At 43.8% G+C, this 19,334-nt stretch overlaps 1 protein-coding gene across 13 annotated transcripts in view; it reads left to right on the top strand.

The window, feature by feature from the left end:
• AAK1 (AP2 associated kinase 1) overlaps nucleotides 1–19,334 on the top strand; it is a 156,225-nt gene that overhangs the window by 131,652 nt on the left and 5,239 nt on the right. For 2 of the 13 annotated variants that reach the window (XM_072768667.1, XM_072768666.1), the window contains exons 18-22: nucleotides 10,901–11,002; nucleotides 12,008–12,109; nucleotides 13,479–13,589; nucleotides 15,173–15,283; nucleotides 16,413–18,841. In XM_072768667.1, the coding sequence (XP_072624768.1) occupies nucleotides 10,901–11,002; nucleotides 12,008–12,109; nucleotides 13,479–13,589; nucleotides 15,173–15,283; nucleotides 16,413–16,507 (521 nt within the window). In that variant the 3' untranslated portion in view covers nucleotides 16,508–18,841. The other 11 variants (XR_012003697.1, XM_072768668.1, XR_012003698.1 and 8 more) reach the window with 9 other exon arrangements.

The following is a 19,334-nucleotide window of genomic DNA, read 5'->3' as shown; positions in this document are numbered from 1 at the left end:
AGCATGTGATAGAAGGAACAAAATGCTCACAGTGGTTATCGTACGATGACTGAATTACTGGGGATTTCCTGTCCAGTTCCTGTTTTCCTATACTGTGCTTTTATTTTAGAAATAAAAGTTAAAGGGAATGTGAGCCAGGAGACCCAGGTTCCCTTCCTGGCACTTGAACTCTCTGAAAGCCTTCTGGGCTCACCTCTTCATCAGTGAAGTAGTTTGGCCTGCCTGAGTTCAAATATCCCATTAGGGCTCCAATATCCTGACTTTTAAGTGAGCAGTCTAAAAAAGTAAGAAATTGTTAGTATGTTCTGATTGAAATAGCTTTTGAAACAGTCATTGGGTGTTTTCTATGTGGGGTTCACGGATGCCAATGATTTTTCTCCCTAATCTTCGCCATCCTTTCGAGGGTAGGGTGGGGAGCATGACATGTGGCATAGAAGCCACCCTTTCTCTTCTCTATCAGTCTTTTTGAAAAAGCAAATAAATCCAGTTATTTAGAAGCATCTAGCGCCCATTTTGTTCCTGATAGGTTTTCTTTTTTTCTCATTCTTACCCTTGCCTGTTCTTGCTTTTATACTAATAGGATCTGCTTGGTTCTTCTTCTCTCAGAATGTTAAAGGTATTTAACTGGCTCAAGATTGGAAGTGATCATGATATCTGTACCATCTACTTCCTAAGACAGACTATAGCAGTGGTACCATGATGGTTTTTATTTCTTGGGGCAATTTGCTGACCCTCCTTAGGGGGAGCAAATACTTGCCTTGACCTGGTAGTAAATTGTGTCACTTGATAGCTTGCTGGACCTGGACACAGGTCAAAAATACCTAAGGTCACTGAGGAATGATTCAGTACAGGATGGTTAAAGGGAAGGAAGGCATCAAGTAGAGGCCCTTTTCTCAGTTGTGTCCTTCAGGTGTGCCTGGCAGTGCGTAGACAAGCCGGTTTCTGGGAGAACGCTGGAAAAGTATGGGCTGCAAACTCAGGCTGGGGCCCCCTGGCCCCTTGTTGCGGCAGTCATGGGATCAGACGGGAAGAGGGGGTTACTGAGGCGTCTCCCTTGGACAGCCCACGGGGCTCTTGCTTTACTCTTTCCCAGATAGCCCATGAGCTGTGGAAGCTGGAAGGGCAGTCTCTTGGCACAGGCCAGAAGATGGGGGTCCACAGGCGAGGAGCTGTCCTCTGCCGCGGTCACAGGTGCCCGCCGGGTCAGGGATGAGGAGCCAGGCACACGTGCCAGGTGGCTCAAGAGACCAACTCCCGGTTGTAGAGATGAGTTGTGAAGATTGTGACGATGAGCCATAGGTCGCTGGCTGCCATCCACCTCCCTTACCTTTCCTGTCTCCTGATCCTCTCTCTGTATTTCTCTCATTCTGGGGGATTCCTGCTCAAGTGATACTGGTGTTCACTTTAAAACCAAGTAAGCCGTGGCCCCTCTTGGTTTTAATGGGAAATCGATTAAAATGGAACATTCTATAGAGAATTACAGAATCATTTGCCTTATGATCCTCTGAAGACATAAATTAGACATGTCACTCCTTTATGCTCCAGTGAATTTCCGTATCATTGAGCATAAAATCGGGCTTCTTGTTGTGACCTGAAAGGCCCTAACTAATCTGGTTAGCCCCCTGGCTACCCCTCGAACCTGAGCTCATAGCATTCTTTTCTTCAGTCTTTCCTCCAACAGGCTGAGCTTGTTCCCACCTCGGGGCCTTTGCACATGCTGGTACTCTGCCTGGAAAGCTTTTCCTCCATCTCTCTTCCTTCTTGTCAGCTGACATTTGGGCCTCTGCTTAAATGTGGTCTTCTTAGGCCCACCGTGGTCCCACACACCCTCGGTCACACTTCCTGGCCTTTTTCTTCATAGCACTTACTATGACACTGTTTTCATTGCTTCATTATGTCTTTGCCCACCAGGATGTCACTGTCCTGAAGGAGGGACCTTGCTCTCCTACCCGGCGCTGCTTTGCCAGGCCTAAGAACACTTAGAGTTGGCCCGCAGTGAATATTTGCAGGTTGGATAAATGAACAAAGTAAAACCTGAGGCTGAAAGGCTTATGGTGGCCCCATTGCTCTTCATTTCTGTCCCCAGCTCCCAAATACCAGACTGCCAGCTCCATAGCCTTCCATCTGTGCCTCTGCCAACTCCAGCCAGGCCTCCCATCTGCTCTTAGAGGATGAATTAATGAAGGCACAGCCCGCCGTGTCAGGAAGCTGCCAAACCCCAGAGTGAAAGTCGTAGCTAGGCTGAGCAGAGCTTCACCTCCAGCCCTTCCTGGAGCCTCCAGAATTTGGACTGTGTTGCCGCCGTGTCTGAACTGTTGTATGTACTGTAACATTCAGCGTGTACACAATTCAATTCGGTGGCCTCTTTATCCAAGGATGTAGGTGGGAGATACACAGGATTGCCCTACATTCCTCCTTACCGTCTTGGAATGTCTGAGTGAAGAAAGGCCTGAGAGTTTAGGGGCTCTGGGACCTCAGCAAATGGCAGGTTTGTCTTCCTCCACCTCCTGCCCCCTTAAGGACCCAGTTTTTCATGACTTCCCACCCACTATGGGCACCGGTCAGGCTTTTGGGTCAGTTTGTTTGTTTTGCACACATGGTTCCCTCCACACTCCACCTCCTGATTGTAGGAGTCATGAAATCTTAGACCCCTGACAACTATATGCCTTTTAATGACTTAACATTTTATTTTATGCTTTTAAAATGTTCTCACATATAATTTCCTTTGATCCACAAAGAATCCTGACTGGTGGGTATGTCAAGCAGTGTCTCATTCTCTGGGTGAGGAGCTGTGGCCCCGGTGCTCCTGTGACAGGTGCTGTTGTACACACTCCTTTGCGTGGCCCTCGGGCCCCGGGCAGTGAAGGTTTCCTTGTCTGGAGGTCAATAAAGCCTTTGACTGGAGATGGAGAGCTAAACTTAAGGTTTAGGGAAATACAAAAATGGGCTTGAACTTGTGAGACCTGGGTTCTACCCACAGAGTAGCTCCGTGATTTAATCAAACCACTTAAACTCTGTATTCTCATCCTCAAAACTGGGGCTGTTCAAACCCACCCCATGGAGTGGCTTGTGAGGTTTGGATGAAAGCATGTGTTTGCAATTGCTTTGTAAACTTTAAATTAGTATAAAGATAGGAAATGCTATAACAGCTTTGGTCCTGGGTCCTTATTCCCCGTGGGCAGTCCCACTCGTAATAAAGTCTTAGATGATGATATTTCTCCCTTACAGAAATTAAACTTGCTTTCTAACCTTGGACCTTTGCACAACTGAGAACCATTGAAGTAGACTTCCTTGCTATAATGATTATTAAACTGGGGGTAGAGAGGACTAAATAATTGGATTTTTTTTGGGTTTTCATAAAGGAGCATTTCTATTTTCCAAAGCACAAAACAAATTTTCTTAGAAAGTCTGGCATTATAAATAAAAATTAAAAAAAAAAAAAAAGAAAGTCTGGCATTTAAAAAAAAAATAAAAAATCAAAGCCGTGAGCATTCGTGTGCCCACAGACCCGCCACATGAAACCCAGCTCTGGTGAGTCTCAAAGCATTTCACTGATGCTCACGTACTGTGTGTGCATTTATTTCACCATCTGTTGAGAACAGATAAGCTATAGGTGGTACCAAATTTAAAATATGATGGAAGAGAATGGGATATTATCCCTGAAAATTGGCTGAAAGATCGAATCTTTTTTTTTTTTAAACTGGTAAGATATATACAACCCAAAGTTTACCATCTTTAAAGTTCATTAGTACATTCACCTGTTTTGCAACCATCACCATCCATCCACAGAACTTACGAAACTGAAACTCTCTACCTGTTAAACAGTGACTCTCCGTCCTCCCTCCTGCAGCCCCTGGCAACCACCGTTGCTCTGTCTCCGTGAACCTGGCTGCTCTACTTACCTCATCTAGGTGCAGTCATATAGCATTTGTCTTGTGACTTGCTTATTTCATTTAACTTAATGTCCACAAGGTTCGTCAATGTTGAAGCGTATGTCAGAATTTCCTTCCTTTTTAAGGCTGAATTATATCCCATTGTCTGCATGTAGCCACATTTTGTGTATCCACTCATCTGTTGGCCAGTGGAGTTGCTTCCGTGTTTCAGCTGTTGTGAATAGTGCTTCACGAACATGGGTGTGCAAATATCTCTCCAAGACCCAAGGTTCTTTGGGGCTTATATATCCAGAAATTGAACTGCTACATCCTTGGTATTCTATTTTTAATTTTTTGAGGAACCACTGTATTATTTTCCACGACTACGTCTTTTTACTTTCCCAGTAACAGAGCACAAGTTTGAGGAAAAGCTTTTCATAGCAGCTCCTTCGTGCTGACCTCCCAACATCCGTGTTCCACAAGCCTAAGCAGGAATGCATTAGTTGCCCCCTAAGTGCCGCTTTCTGGAACCAACAGCTTTTTAAAAATGTGCCTCCTGGTTTATGGCACTTGATCATCTCTTTAAAAGTAGGCAAGAGAAAGCGTGTTTTCTTAGTGGTTTGTAGTCAAGATGGGCGTTCCTCTTCGAGCTGTGTGCTGGCGTCTTCCTCACTTCCAACTTCTGTTTTGTGATGTTAAAAGGTCCAGAGTTGATCACCTCTGTGTCTTTGCTCTGGGAAGTTTGTCTCTCTGCACATTCAGTTCCCTGGAATGAAGTTGGAATGGGGCAGGGTAGTTGACTTTCACTTCAACTTGCAGATGTTACAGACAGTTTGGTGTCTGGTTCTCAATGACAGGAACTATTTAAAGTGACTAGATTTTAAAAACAGCATCTCTCATCACAAGACTTCAGACGGGATGTAAATTTCCAAAGCCACAAAGCTGCAGCAGCCAGACCCTCTTTTCTGATGGGACTGCACCAAGCTCTGCCATGTTCAGTGGTTCAAGATGCTCATGATCGTATCCCTAATTAGGGCCGAGATGGTCCTTGAGCAGACCCGTAGTCCTTTTAGCCTAAGTAGACACCTGGCCTTTCTCTTTTGATATTTTGTAAGAGAGAAAACTCACAACTTGCAGCGTATCCCAATCTCACATCAGGAGGCAGTTTTGATTACCTAACCTTAGGTTTACGGAGGGTTTAACCTTCTTACTTTGTGGTTGATATTTTCAATAACTACATCTTGAGAGAAACGAAAGAGAGGACTCCAGAATGGATTCACTCCTACCTCTTCCACTCTTCCCTTAGTCCCCAATGCCCCTTGACTTATGCTTGAGAGGAGAGAGGGGGGTGTCCAAAAGATCCTTTTTCCAAGTCCCCTCTTAATTTTTCAAAGTACTAACAATCCTCTCCTTGAAGAGCACTCTCAGTTTCCAGTGCCCAGGCGAACTCCTGCATCACTTCGCTCCAAGGGTCCACCTTGTCCACCTTCTCAGTCCTTTCACTGCAATTTCAGTGCTTCTCCATGCTCTTAACCAGACTCATTTTTATTTGGGAACCCTAGAGACTCGAAAAACAACAGAGTATGGTAACAAGCAAGTGATAAGAAAATAACCACTGATGGAAAAATAGGAGCAGACAATTCATGAAAGAAGAGATAGAAATGACCATTCAGCGTGTATATTTTTTCTAAAGTCCATCATCATGATGAATCCAAGAAGAGCCATTTATGAAACAGTGAGATGCTGCAGCCTCTGCCATCAGCTTGGAAAGAGGGAAGACCCACCACCTCATGGGTGACGAGTGTCTGAGAAAGCAGAAGCGCTCAGACCCTGCTAGTTGATGTTCTCTTTCCTTTCCTAAGGGGCACCTGGGTGGCGCAGTCAGTTGGGCATCCACCTGGTGAGTTCCTCCTCTGTCCCACCCCGCTGCCTCCTCCCACATTTCACTTTATGCAGGGACTTCTGCTTTTCTGATCTCACACCAAGGCATGGGAGTAAAACCTGGAACTCCACCCATTCTCACTCCTGTAATCTCAGGCACCTGGGGCTTCGTTAGATCTCCACAAGTGGTGAAGTGTTCGTGGAGGACTTGATTGAGGTTTGGGATCTTAAAGAATACTTCCTGCCCACATTCCTGAACTCACCACCCTCTTTTCTGCACCACTCTTCCCTCCCACCACACAGAGTGTCTTTATATAACTGTAAGAGAGTGGAATTCCTAACATGAGTGACTCGAGGCCACTCCTCGATGCCCATGTGAGGCCTGTGGGCTGTGTCCTTGTGCCTCCCGTTACATCCTCTTCTGGGTTCTTCGTTTATAATGATCAAAAATGAGCAACAATAGCTTGAGATGTGACTTCTAATAGCCTTTACTTTTTTAAAGGAGCCAAAGCCTTAGTTAAGCCAGAAGGCGGAGTCTCTAGTGTCTAGAAGGTCTGGGTCCTAGTCCTAGCTGGGTCTGTGGCTTACCTGCTGTAGGCTCTCAGGCAGGTGGCTGCATCTTCTGGAGCTGGTTTCTTCATCCGTAAATGAGAAGGCTAATTGAATAAAATCCGAGGCTCCTTCCAGCGTCAACATGTCTTTGATGACTTGGCCGTTGTGCATGGGGCCAAGTCTGTGTGAAACCCTATTCTCCTGTATTGATGGAGATAGGCAGGCCCTAGTGGGCAGCCTGTGGGGGAAACTGAAGTCATGTCCAGGCTGTACCATGCCCCGTCTGTGACTTTGAGCAAGTCGCACGTTCTCTTGGTCTCTATCTCCATTCTTCTGAACTCTGTCAGTATTCCCAGACCCGCCCAGGGTTTTTTTGTGTGTGTGAATAAAGAATGAAAATGTTTGACATTAAACGCTACAGATGGAAGTGGTGACCATAGTTGCAGTGGCCCCTGGGCTCGCGCACTGAGACTCTTCTGTCGTCTGGGGAGCGCTGGGACTGACAGGCTGGCTTCGCACCTGCTGGCCACCTCACGTATGCTGTGGCTCTGCTCTCACTCCTGGTTCTCTGTCTGCTACGGCTCTGTCCCTGCTCCTCCCTCCCACATTTCAGGATTCGAGTATCCTCACGCAGCAGTGACCATGCAGGTGATCTGTGTGAGCTGAGTAGCCTGTTACTTGAGGTTTGGTCTGAAGATAAGCCCCCTAAATTTGGCAGCTCGCCCCATCCCCACCCTATTCCATCTGTCACACACACTTTTTTTTTACCCCCCCACATTGTCTTTTTGATAATGGTTAATCAAAATATTAGATTCTTGCTGAAGTACCTGACTTTACAGTTGATCTAGTCTCCTCCCCACCTCCCCATGGAAGCCAAAAGGCAGAGATGTGAAGTAGGGTATGAGAGGAGACCGAGAACTGGGGACACAGAGATCAGTAAGATACCTTCCCTGTCTTCAGTCCCGTGGTAAGGGCTGCAGGAGAAGTGAGTGCGGAGTGCTCAATGTGGCAGGGAGGATGGGGAAGGGCGTAGAGGGGATGACACTTGAGTGACCAATACAAAAAGATGGTGGGAGGTGTGTCTGTTGCACAGTTGAGGAGGTAAGGACAGAAGTTTAAGGAATGACCCCACGGTTGCAGCGAGTCACTGGAAAGTCTAGAATTCAGACTCTGAATTTGGCTAGCCTAAGGTTTTGCACCGAGATAAACTACTGTATGAAAGATAAGCAGGTAATTTGGGGTCATTACTTTTTATCCATTGCTTCATAAGATTGCAAATATAGGAGTTCTAAAAGTGAAAGAAGCAAATAATCACTTTTCTGTACATGAAAGAAGTTCTTTTTGGGAATAAAACAAAAAGCTAGTGTTCAGAAAAATGAAAAATTAGACTTTTCAAGAAAATTGTCTTATCTTTGCCAGTATGCTAAAAATTGTCAGATATTTTTAACATCTTCTCTGCTAATAAAATGTTATTCACGATGCAAGATTAATGCTGATGTGGTTACACTTGTACACTTGGTTAGTAGTCTGGTTTTTTTCCCCCGATGTTGAGAAACCTCTTGTCTTCAATATGAGTATCAGGTGTAAATGAGAAAGGTAGCATATTGTCATTTAACTCAAAGATGTCTACATGCCGTACACTCCAAAGACAGTAAGTTGATTTCCCATATACAAATATATTTTTCTAAAAAATATATATATATATCTTTTTCTGCAGTGTGTTACTTGTACCAAAGCAGATTATCTTGCCAAGACACTAAAATCCATTATTTTGTTTCATCTGTGTAGTTATAGATCACCTTAAATAACACATCACCTAAAATTTGGTTTCAGTCCCTCAGCAAATACCAAGTTCATCTTATCTGGATTCCTGATGGCCTAGAAGAATGCAGAGTCACTAAAATGTTCTATACACATACTTGAACTTCAAGTCACTCTTTTTCTCAATTTTCATTGTAATTTTACCTTAATGGCATGGTATTTCTGTTATAGAAAAAAAATTGTTGGGGCACCCAGGTGGCTCAGTGGTTTAGCGCTGCCTTTGACCCAGGTCGTGACCCCAGGGTCCCGGGATCGAGTCCCACGTCGGGCTCCCTGCATGGAGCCTGCTTCTCCCTCTCCCTGTGTCTCTGCCTCTCTTTGTGTCTCTTGTGAATAAATAAATAAAATCTTCAAAAAAAAAAAATGTTGACAGGCTTTTAACCAAGCAAGTTATAGAATTTATGTGGTTTCAATCTCCTTGTAATTAAAAGGAGGTTGAGCTCTTAATTCCCTTCTTTCTGTAAGATTCTGTGGTTCGTTATTTTGTTTCAAGTAATGCTCTCTATCTTTAATAAGTTGAAGGTAAATAGAGAGTTGTTGATGGATCAAGACTGAAAAAATCATGAAGAAATCTTAACGTGTGCACTGACGTTATCAGGTGTGACACATCTGGTGGATTCTCACGCCCCTTTGTTTCCTAGCCAAAAGACATCAAAAGTAATCTACCTTCAGGTGGAAGTGCATTTCAGGAGATTTGGCCAGAGAGTGATAAGGGTGCCAGCTTGTCACAGGCTCTCAGTCGGCAGACAATAAATGATTGTTGAAGTTAACTTAGGCATATTTTGATTCACTTGGATTTCTAAATGCAAGTCCAAAATTTTTTTTTCAAAACTAAGCCCAAGAAGTGATATGAATGCATAAAGATCTATATACATATGTTTATGGCAGCGTCATTTTTTAAAAAGATTTTATGTATTTATCCATGAGAGACACAGAGAGAGGCAGAGACCCAGGCAGAGGGAGAAGCAGGCTCCATGCAGGGAGCCCGACGCGGGACTCGATCCCGGGACCCCTGGGTCACGCCCTGGGCCGAAGGTAGACACTCAACCCCTGAGCCCCCTGGGCATCCCTTTATGGCAGGTTTAATAGCTAAAAACTAGAAACAACTAAATGTCTGTCAACTGGTGAATGACTAAACAAACTGTGGTACCGTCACGTAGTGGAGCACTACCCGGCAACGAAACGGAGCAAACTCCTGACACCAGCCACAACAGGCAGGAATCTCAAGAGCATTGTGCTAAATGAAAGACATGAGACAGAAGGGGCCAAGCCATAGGGACAGACAGCAGATCAGAAAGCCAGGTCTAGGGGTCATGGGAAGGCACTGGCCAGAATAACACACACTGGTACTTTTGGGGTAACGGAAACATTCTGCATCACTTCGGTGGTGCTCATGTAAACATGTGCCTTTGTCAAAACTCAGCAAAATTGTACACTTGAAATTGGTGACTTTTATTCAGTGTACCTTATACCTCAAATTTTATTTTTTTTAAGTTTTTATTTAAATTCCAATTAACACACAGTGTACTATTAGTTTCAGGAGTACAATTTAGGGATTCATCACTTAAATACAACACCCAGTGCTCACCACCACCAGTGCCCTCCTTAATATCCGTCACCCAACTTAGCCATCGCCCTACTCTCCTCCCCTCCCGCAATCCTCATTTTATTCTCTCTAGTTCAGAGTCTCTTTTGTGGTTTGCCTCTTGCTTTTCCCCTCCTCTGCTCCTCTGTTTTGTTTCTTTATCTTATTTTATTTTATTTTTTTTATTTTATTTTATTTTATTTTATTTATTTTATTTATTTTTTATTTTATTTATTTTATTTTATTTATTTATTTTTTAATTTTTTATTTATTCATGAGAGAGACAGAGAGAGGCACAAGGAGGAGAAGCAGGGTCCATGCAAGGAGCCTGAGGCAGGACTCGATCCCAGGACTCCGGGATGACACCCTGAGCCAAAGGCAGATACCCAACCACTGAGCCACCCAGGCATCCCTCTCTACTTTGTTTTGTAAAGTCCACATGAGTGAAATCATATGGTATTTGTCTTTCTCTGACCTATTTCACATAGCATAATACCCTCTAGTTCCATCCGTGTTGTTGCAAATGGCAAGATCTCATTCCCTCAAGGCTGAGTAAACTCCATTGTGTATGCACCACATCGTTATCCACTCGTCAGTTGATGGACATTTGGCTATTGAGAATGCTGCTGCTGCTGCTACAAACCTCAGGGTGCATGTATTCCTTCAAACCAGTATTTTTGTATCCTTTGGGTAAACATACCTCAAATTTTAAAACAAACAAACTTAGGGCACTACCTTGAATGACTTACAAAGTGACTACTTCAACTGAGGAATGAATGCGTTTTTTTTTTTTTTTTTTTTTTTTTTAACCAAGGGAAATAATCATTCTTATTTTGTTCCACTTTTTGTTTTATTTTGTTTTGTTTGTTTTTGTGTATTTAGTTTGTTGGGGGTTTTTTTTGTTTTGTTTTGTTTTGGTGGGCAGCAAAGCACAGTTTTATTGAGTACAAAGCTCCTGAAGACAGAGGGGACCCAAGAGGGTGGCCCAGGAAAAAAACATTTTTAAACCTTGAACTTCGAAAGCTTGTTTTTAATTAATGGTAAGAGATGCTAACAGTGTTTGGTTTTGTGATGAATCTATACAGAAGTTTGACCACAAAATGTGTTTGCATAGAAAACTGTAAATGATCAGCTTGCTTTAATATCTCACTGCATTTTTGCTTTCTCTTTACCTCTCTGCCCGACCTAGAAAAACTAATTGAGGGACTCAAATCTCCTGACACTTCTCTCCTGCTCCCTGACCTCTTGCCTATGACAGATCCTTTTGGTAGCACTTCCGATGCTGTAATTGGTAAAGTCGTCATCTCTGTTTCTTCAGTCCTGCATGATATATGTGTCTGTCTCTAGAATGATAACTAACTGGTTAACAGATCCCTAGAATAGCCCTGCTCTGGAGTGGAAAATGCCACAAAGCTTCCTTTAATCTTATTTGTTATCACCGAAAGGAAGTGTTTTCTCTGCCTTCCAGGGGCACCACGGTGTTATTTTTGCTTTGCTCAAAAGCCTGACGTTTCTAGAGGGACCTTCTTACGAACGAGCAATAACGGGAAAATTCAGTTAGTTCCAAAAAGCTTCGTGAAGAAAGTTGCTTTCAAGCTGGGCCCTTACCTTTAGCAGATTCTTCTTTATAGGGCCTCTGTGTGTGCCAAGTATCAGTAACAGAAAACACTTGCCCAGTGGTGAAGCCCCATGAGTCGAATCCAGGTCAGAGGTGTGGGTATTGCCCTGTGCTCCTGCAGCAAGGCAAGCAAGACCTATGAGATGTCCAGGGCCTCTGTACCCCAGGGCACATAGTCCTAAAACTTAGGAAGGCCGTGACCCTATAGAGAGATGGGCCTCCAGCTGCGGGGTGTCCTACAGTGCAGAGCACCTCCCAGCTACATCATGGGGTGGGATTTGAAATGGACTAGTGGCTTTTGCAAGGCACAGAGGCTGACTGTCCCCAGGTTTATCCCTGAGAAAAGCGAAATTACTGTAAGATAGTACGGTGCCTCCCAGCCTGTGTCTTCTGACGTGGAAGAAACCTGCTGGGTGTCTCATGTTCTACATTTATCTCTAAAAACTGAGATTCACCAAGACTAGTCCTAGCGGTAAGCCTTGCACACGCATGCTCAGCCAGTGAAGCCCAGACCCTGAAAGCTGCGGAAATAAAGTAACTTCTTGTGCTGTCCATCCTGCCCGGGCTGGCTATTTTAGAGACCCCGTAGAAGAAAGACTTCACAGAGTTGTCTAAAGAACCTTTTGACTCCTTTTCCCTTCCCCTTTGTTCTCCTTTCTTAATGCTGTGTTACAAAAGAAAAAGCCGATGTTGCTGTTGAGAGTCTCATACCAGGACTGGAGCCCCCAGTGCCCCAGCGCCTTCCATCTCAGACGGAATCTGTGACCTCGAACCGCACAGGTCAGTCAGGTGTCTCTGCAGCTGCGGGAACCGTTCATTGTGGTGGCCCTCAAAGTCAACCTTTGCACCTGCAGCAGGTGATCCTGGGCTGCTTTTGCAGCCTGGTCAGTTCCCCCTAGAATGGATGCTCGGTATGGTTAGTGATACCTTTCCATGCTAAAGAGCAGAGTACTTTTCGGAGCCATGTTCTTTGTAGAGTGGTACTCGGACTTTCTCGGCTGTTTCTTTATTCAAGATTCTTTTCACTGGTGGCAGGTTCCCTCCACCTCCTTCCTTAAAGAACTCTGCCGAGCTGCAAGGATGACCTTAACCCCTCCAAGGTTTCTGAACCGCCTTTCCATCTAACGGTGTCAGTCACTTCGTGGAGCTCATGCTCTGGATGTTGGCATTCTATTCTCAGCACAGTGCTTTTATCCTATATGGGTGATTTGTTCCTAAATTGTAGACAGTGCTAAAATCTCTCCTGGTCCAGCATTGCTTTCCCCCTAATTTCAAATCCTTAATACAATTCCTTAATTGTCCATAAATCCAGAGTTGATAACCTGCATTTTTACTGAGTCCATAGTTACCTTGGTAAAAGTGTCTCATTTCCTAACTTGGAACAGAAGACAATTAGAAGTTTGGGAACTATGAAAATAAACTCATGTAGGTGGGGGGAAAAAATGAATATAGAAGGCGATGTGGTTCCTTCCACTTGTGCTTTCGTGACTTTCCTTTTAGAAAACTTCCCCGGAGAACAATTTGTATGTTAAAATGCTTGAACTCTGGATTTTTGTCTTCCTTCTGTTTGTTAACTAAAAGTACAATCATATATTCAGACGAGCAATTCAAATTTAAAGAATAATATTAAGAAGCAAGACCATTTTATCTTGAATGAGAATCTGGTTGGGTTCTAGAAAACACTGTTTAATCATGTCATATTCTGCTAATAATAAGCCCAAGGACAACCCCCTCCTAGTCAACTCAGATACCTCATCCTATGGTACCTTTTCCCACCAATGTTTAGGGGAAAAAAGTTTAAATGAAACTTTTAAGTTATAAAGTCCTTTTTCCCAAATGGCATTTGCTGAGAACTGAGTTGCTAAAGTTTTATCTGCATCTCGACCACATATTTGCTTACCCAGCAACCTCTGAGCAAAGAATTATCCCATATTTGTATGTTCATGTTCAGAGGAATCTAGAAATACGCATTTCCATAGATGAAAACGCAGGGGGCTTTAATGTGTCACTTGGGGTTTTCTGTCTCCTGCCTTGGCTTGTATGTGTGACATGTAAATGCAGTAACTTCAAGGCTACGCTCTAATGTCATGATATTGTATGTGCCGTTTAATGCCATCACTGACCTGGGATGTTGTCAATCTGGACTCAGATTCTCTCACCGGGGAAGATTCCCTGATTGATGGCTCCCTGCTTTCTAACCCTACTACTGACCTTCTGGAAGAGTTTGCCCCCATAGCGATCTCTGCTCCAGCCCATAAAGGTAAACGCTTTCCTGTCCTCGGGCTCACATGTGTCCTTCAAGGAGAACCGAATGACTCCTGAGCATTTTCCTTACCAAAAGTCTTTGCCAGGGAAGTTTTTCAGCCCCCTCCTTCCTGTGGAAAACCCGAGTTTGTACTCTTAGCCCCTGGGTTATAATCCCTCTCAGGAAGAGTGCCCAGTAAGGCTCAGACAACAAAGTGGCGGAGGCATAGCTTTCTGGTGTCACGTGGAGCGCAGGGTATTCCATGTTCTCCATTAAAGGCAGAGCCGTAGATGGTTGAGTTGACCATCCACTGACTTGACTGTCATTATTAATATGATACGTGTTAACCTTAGACCCTAAAATTGTCTCATCCAATCTGATTTAAAGATTTTGGGTAGCAATTGCTACAATAAAGCAGGCCTAAGTCCTCGAAAGTCAGCCTTCAAGGAGTGAACTGACAAAAGCTTTAAATTTTGACTTAGGATTGATTACTGGATTTCTCTTTCTAATCTCCCATTTTCACGTCTTAGTCCTGGGTTGATACTGGTTTGAAATGCTGCGGGACAGAAGTAGCTTGAATGGAGTTCCCTTCAGCGAGTTTGTAAAAGTGACGGGCACAGCGCCTGGCTTACTGTGTGCAGCATTCACTAAACCTCTTTCTGTACTTGGGCAGCGAAATTGGTTTTGTGGAAGGGGCAAGAATATAGAAAAAGAACAATGTTGAGTTTATTCTGAAAGAAATTCAAGAAGGGAGCTTCCCCGAGATGTCTAAAAATAATTAGCTTAGGGTTTGCAGGGGTAACAGTGGAGCTTTCGTTTTTACCCTCGACAGCATTAAAATGATCATGTTTTTATAGAGTACGTGTTTGACCAGGTATGCCTGGCAGGAGTGTGTCCGCAGCAATATGTAATCACAGAGAAGCATCACTTGCAAAATAGGTGCTCAGCGAGCACTTTGTGGCAGGAGAGTCTTAATCAGAATTGTGGAGAAAGCTCTAACATGCTTCTGCTTGAAATCTCAGTGCATGTGATCTTGGGCCCCAACATTCCCCGAGGCATCAGAGTGGATGAAAAGTCGTTTTCCCCCAGCCACAGGGCAGCGAGTCCTTTCCAGAAGTATTTTGTTTGCCTTGTATATAGCAGTTGCATCTTTTTTTAAAAAAGAAAAATTAAATCCAATTAACTAACATTCAGTGTCGATAGTAGTTACTTTTTAAAGAAGCCCCTGCCCCTGGCTTTGAGGTTCTCGAGTTTTGTCTGTTAGGCCTCCGTTTGCTCAGTAAGGAAGATCAATGACTAATTCCCATGCCTTTGTGAATTATGGGCATTGAAGAGCCACCTTGGTCTTACAGTGGCCAGAGAGAACGCGTCCTCTGACCCTTCCCCCTAATCATTTATGGAAGTCTCCAAACCATCTTTTTTCTGTCTCCCTATTTCCAGTTTTGCTGCTTTTATTTCAACTCATGAGACTAAGCGTTGTCACCTTCAAAAAACAACCGTGATTGTATAGTTGGGAACTTTGTGCCTCTTACGTGTTCTCTCGTTTGCTAATCTCTACCTCTGTTGTTTCTGCTTGTGTACTTGCATTCTGTATTAAGCTGCAGAAGATAGTAATCTCATCTCAGGTTTTGATGTCCCTGAGGGCTCGGACAAGGTGGCTGAAGATGAGTTTGACCCTATTCCTGTATTGATAACCAAAAACCCACAAGGTAAGAAAGAGAGGATGGGGAACAGAGAAGAGCTTGACATCACAGCTCTCTACAAAATAGTAATGTACCTAATCTATCAGAGGGGAAACCGCATCCACACCTAACGAGGGAAACTGGGGATAATGACCGTCCCTGGGGCTGAGCCAGGGTAAGGTGGAGACACAGGTACAGACCAAGATGCAGTGATCTCAAAGCGGGGCTGTGCGGTTTATTCAGAGAAAAGAAAAGCATTTATTTATTTAAAAAGCATTTACTTAAAAGATTGTATCCATTTATTCATGAAATATACAGAGAGAGAGAGGCAGAGACACAGGCAGAGGGAGAAGCAGGCTCCCTGCGGGGAGCCCGACATGGGACTCGATCCCGGGACGCCGGGGTCACGCCCTGGGCTGAAGGCGGCGCTAAACTGCTGAGCCACCCGGGCTGCCCCAAGAAAAACATTTAATACTTTGACTAAAACCTGGGTTTTACAAGGTATCAAGCCAAAACTAAAATGACCTTTAGTCAGTGGAAACCAGAACGCACATATTTAAAAAAGAAAAAAAAAGGCTCTGAACGTTTTTTTAGCATGAGTCGAATAATCCACAATAAACATTCTTACCAAAGAGATTAAATATGGTGCTTTGATACCATTTGCATCTTTTGGACATTGGCGAAGCATCCTTTTTCCTCTTTGATGGATTAAAGCCGTTTGCACGTGCCCTGAGGCACCGAATTGCCGTGGGACCATCCATATATTTCCCAAAGCACGTTCCTATTGCCAGTGGTCTTAATACCTAATTTCTCCCCAAAGCAAAAAATGTTGACGTTTGCCTTACTAGGGAGGTGATTCGATGTTATCAGGAAGTTAGGGTACAGCCAGCAGTTCTCAGGCGAAGTACATGTTCATGGGAAAATAGCATCCTCTCTGCAGGGTATTTGGCCTCCAGGGTGTGTGCCTGAAGCCGTGGTGGGAGGTGGCGGAAAGCTGACCTGTGTGTTTAAAAATCAACACATAAGAGTTTGCAAATGTAAATTGTTGCTTCTCTAGGGTTTGGTTTTGTTTTTGTTTTTTCTCCTTTGCTTGCTCTGCACATCTAAACCTTAACCCTCTGTGTTTTGTACTGAATTCCTATCTCTCCACTTCCAGGTGGGCACTCTAGAAACAGCAGTGGGAGCTCTGAGTCCAGTCTTCCCAACCTAGCCAGGTCTTTACTGCTGGTGGATCAGCTCATAGACCTGTAGCCGTGACCCAGTAGCAGATGCAGTTCTGTAACCTTCACACCGTAATATACATTTTCATTACGGAGTTATAAGAAAAATGATTTTTTAAAAAAAATCTGCTAATAAGGGGCCCTCTAGCCCTTGTCTCCTACCCCTTGCCTTCTCCTGTAGAAACGATAAGGAAAGAAAATCACTTTGGCCCTCCACATATTCCTTGGCCAGTTCCTCCCTGTTAGTTTGCTGTGTTTTCTCATTACCCTTCTTCAATAGCATAATCTTAAATCAAGCGCTAGATGCCATGAGCTTCACCTCTGCTGGAATCAACTCCACCCAAAGCTTAACTGTAACTGAAACTAGTGAATTGACACCTTTGTCTCATTCTTGCTAGGAATGGCCTCCCAAACCAGTCCTCCCAACCCCTGTCTCCTTTGGCCAGATGCTGATGAATGTGTTTCTCTGTTTTTGCTTTTTACGCTGCTGCATTATCATGAGGACATGGCTTCTTCAGTTGGTCTTGACTCTGGGCAGTAGCCTGGAGATGGGTGTGTGATTTAAGAGAGGGTAAAACTGACGGACGGATGGGATGTGTTTGAAAAGAGAAATTGAGCCCAGCTCTAGCCAACCAGCCTTGACCTTGTTTGATCATAGACTTAGCCAAGGGATTTTCCACCCCATGCAACCTGCCCAGCATTCATCCAGCATTCTGGCTTCCATTGAACCGTGATTTCTCAGATCTGGAGACGTGACTGCAAGTACTTGAGATCCTTGGATAAAATGTGTACATTATTTAAAACCCAAGTATTGCCATTCCTTTCCATGTTAACTGTCCCAAGCCGGGATCTCAGAATTAGACCAAAACAAGACAATGGTGGTAACATGATACCTTTTATTAGAAGACTTTTCACTGGGGGGTGGATGGGGGAGGGGAAGGAATTGTAGCAGAAACAGATGTATTTTTCTTGTGATTTTTATTTTGAATCAAATATTGTAAATTGTGTATAAATGAAGACGCTGAATAGCTCTGTTTCCACTTGGCGTTTCAAGTCTGATATCAGGTGTCTGTACAGGGTTTTGATCTCACTCCCTTGTATAACTATACAGCAATCCTACAGTATAACATATGGAATCATTTCGAGTAGACTTGTGTGTTGCTATAAGCTTTCAGCAGGTCCTCTGTCTTTGTAGAATAAGCATGTCGTTTATTTTCAGATAATCAGAAATAAGTGTGCTGACAAGCTAGGCACAATTTGATTCTGGCTACTTACCTTTCTTTTCTCTCTGATGTTTGAATCGAAGGATGCAGCCAATGAAATATGTTCAGTTGGTTTTCCTTGGTTTCCTAGATTAAAAACAAGACAAAACAAAGCGTAGTTCCTCACTAACCTTAGAATATTGTTCATAAAATAAATAAAGGACCCTGCACTGACATGACAACATGCCTCATGGTCACCCTCTGTATATGTCCTTACTCGTTGAAGTGTATTTTTCTTTTCCTTACACAGAGAGCAATTTTATAGAATTGCCCTTTTGGAAAGAGGTGGGCACAGAGAAACCCGTTGTGGTTCTCTTCCTTGAGTGCCATTTTCCATGATCAGAAGGGGAAACTCTTAGTTGATCAGATTTGTACAAATAAAATTCCAAGCTCATTTGCTTGTTTCTCTATCTAGTACTTTTGTTTCTTCTTCCTCACATTTGCACTTTAAGGGGGGAAAAAAAAAAAAAGTTGAGCAGCAACAACAGCCTGCAAAGCACTGCACGTTGGAGGTCAAGCTTTGACCCCAGAAATGTGAGAGCAGCCTTTGAAAGGCATCGGAGGAAAAGTCTGAGTCTTTCAGTCTTCCTTCTGACTTTAAATACTTCCTGTGCCGGCTGAAACTAGATGAGCTAAGTAAAGCCCTCTATTAGGATAATGGATCATTTCCAAAATTGAGGGAGGCACAACCTTCCTGCTGAAGATAAAAAAAAAAGATGTCCTTGAAGAGCTCTCCATGATTGGATGGCAGTGACAGTGGGACTCGGCTGGCCCCTCTATGGACAGGGATGTTCCTGAAAATCAAAACTGTATTCTTCTTTATTCCTGGACATAGATAAAGAATGTATAAACTAATGAAGGAAATGTTTATTTTTAAATAAGAACAATGTTTTATGCCTATGTTTTCCAATTTTATTTTTTTCCATACGTATACATGTCAGAAATATAATGAAATATCTAGTTTCTCAATTTAATTGAAACCGTGAAGAGTACAGTGTAGAAATTCAGTATCTCTAACTTGTTCCTTTCGTGTATTACCCATAATCACATTGAGATGTATTCCCTAGTCGTCTGGCTCAATAAAGCTTAATGGAGACTGTTAATGAGAATGAACAGACTGGAAGCCAGAGACTGGATGGAGGAAGCCCGAGGGAGATAACGGCGTGAAATCATCTTGGGTTTGTCCTTTAGGGATAGGACCTCAAAGGGGAGAACTTTTTTTTTTTTTTTCTTTTAAGGAACCCATGTGAGTGACTCAGTAAATGGCACCTCCCTTAGTGTAGAGCTTCATCCTTGAGCTAAAAGGGTTTATCTGATAGGAGACTAGACTACAGTGTCTGATAACTGGTAGACCCACGGAACTCTACACGGAGCCACAAGCGGGGTCAGAGAGACCAGTCTCTGGTCCATCCACTTCGTTTCACGGGTGTGGGACCCGAGCCGGGCCGTGGGAGAAGAGGCCTGGGCAGGACAGTCCGCCTGGGGTCTCTCCCTGACGTTTGCCAGTCACCGGCCAAGTGGGCTTCAGCGGGCGCTTCGCTTCCAAACGCTGTTGCTCCTTATGTATGCAAAGATGAGTCTGGACTAGATGGTCTT

This window comes from Canis lupus, chromosome 11 (genome assembly GCF_048164855.1).
Source record: "Canis lupus baileyi chromosome 11, mCanLup2.hap1, whole genome shotgun sequence".
NCBI lineage: Eukaryota > Metazoa > Chordata > Mammalia > Carnivora > Canidae > Canis > Canis lupus.
Note: the sequence above shows the minus strand (reverse complement) of the source record. Positions and strands in the feature narration are given on the sequence as shown.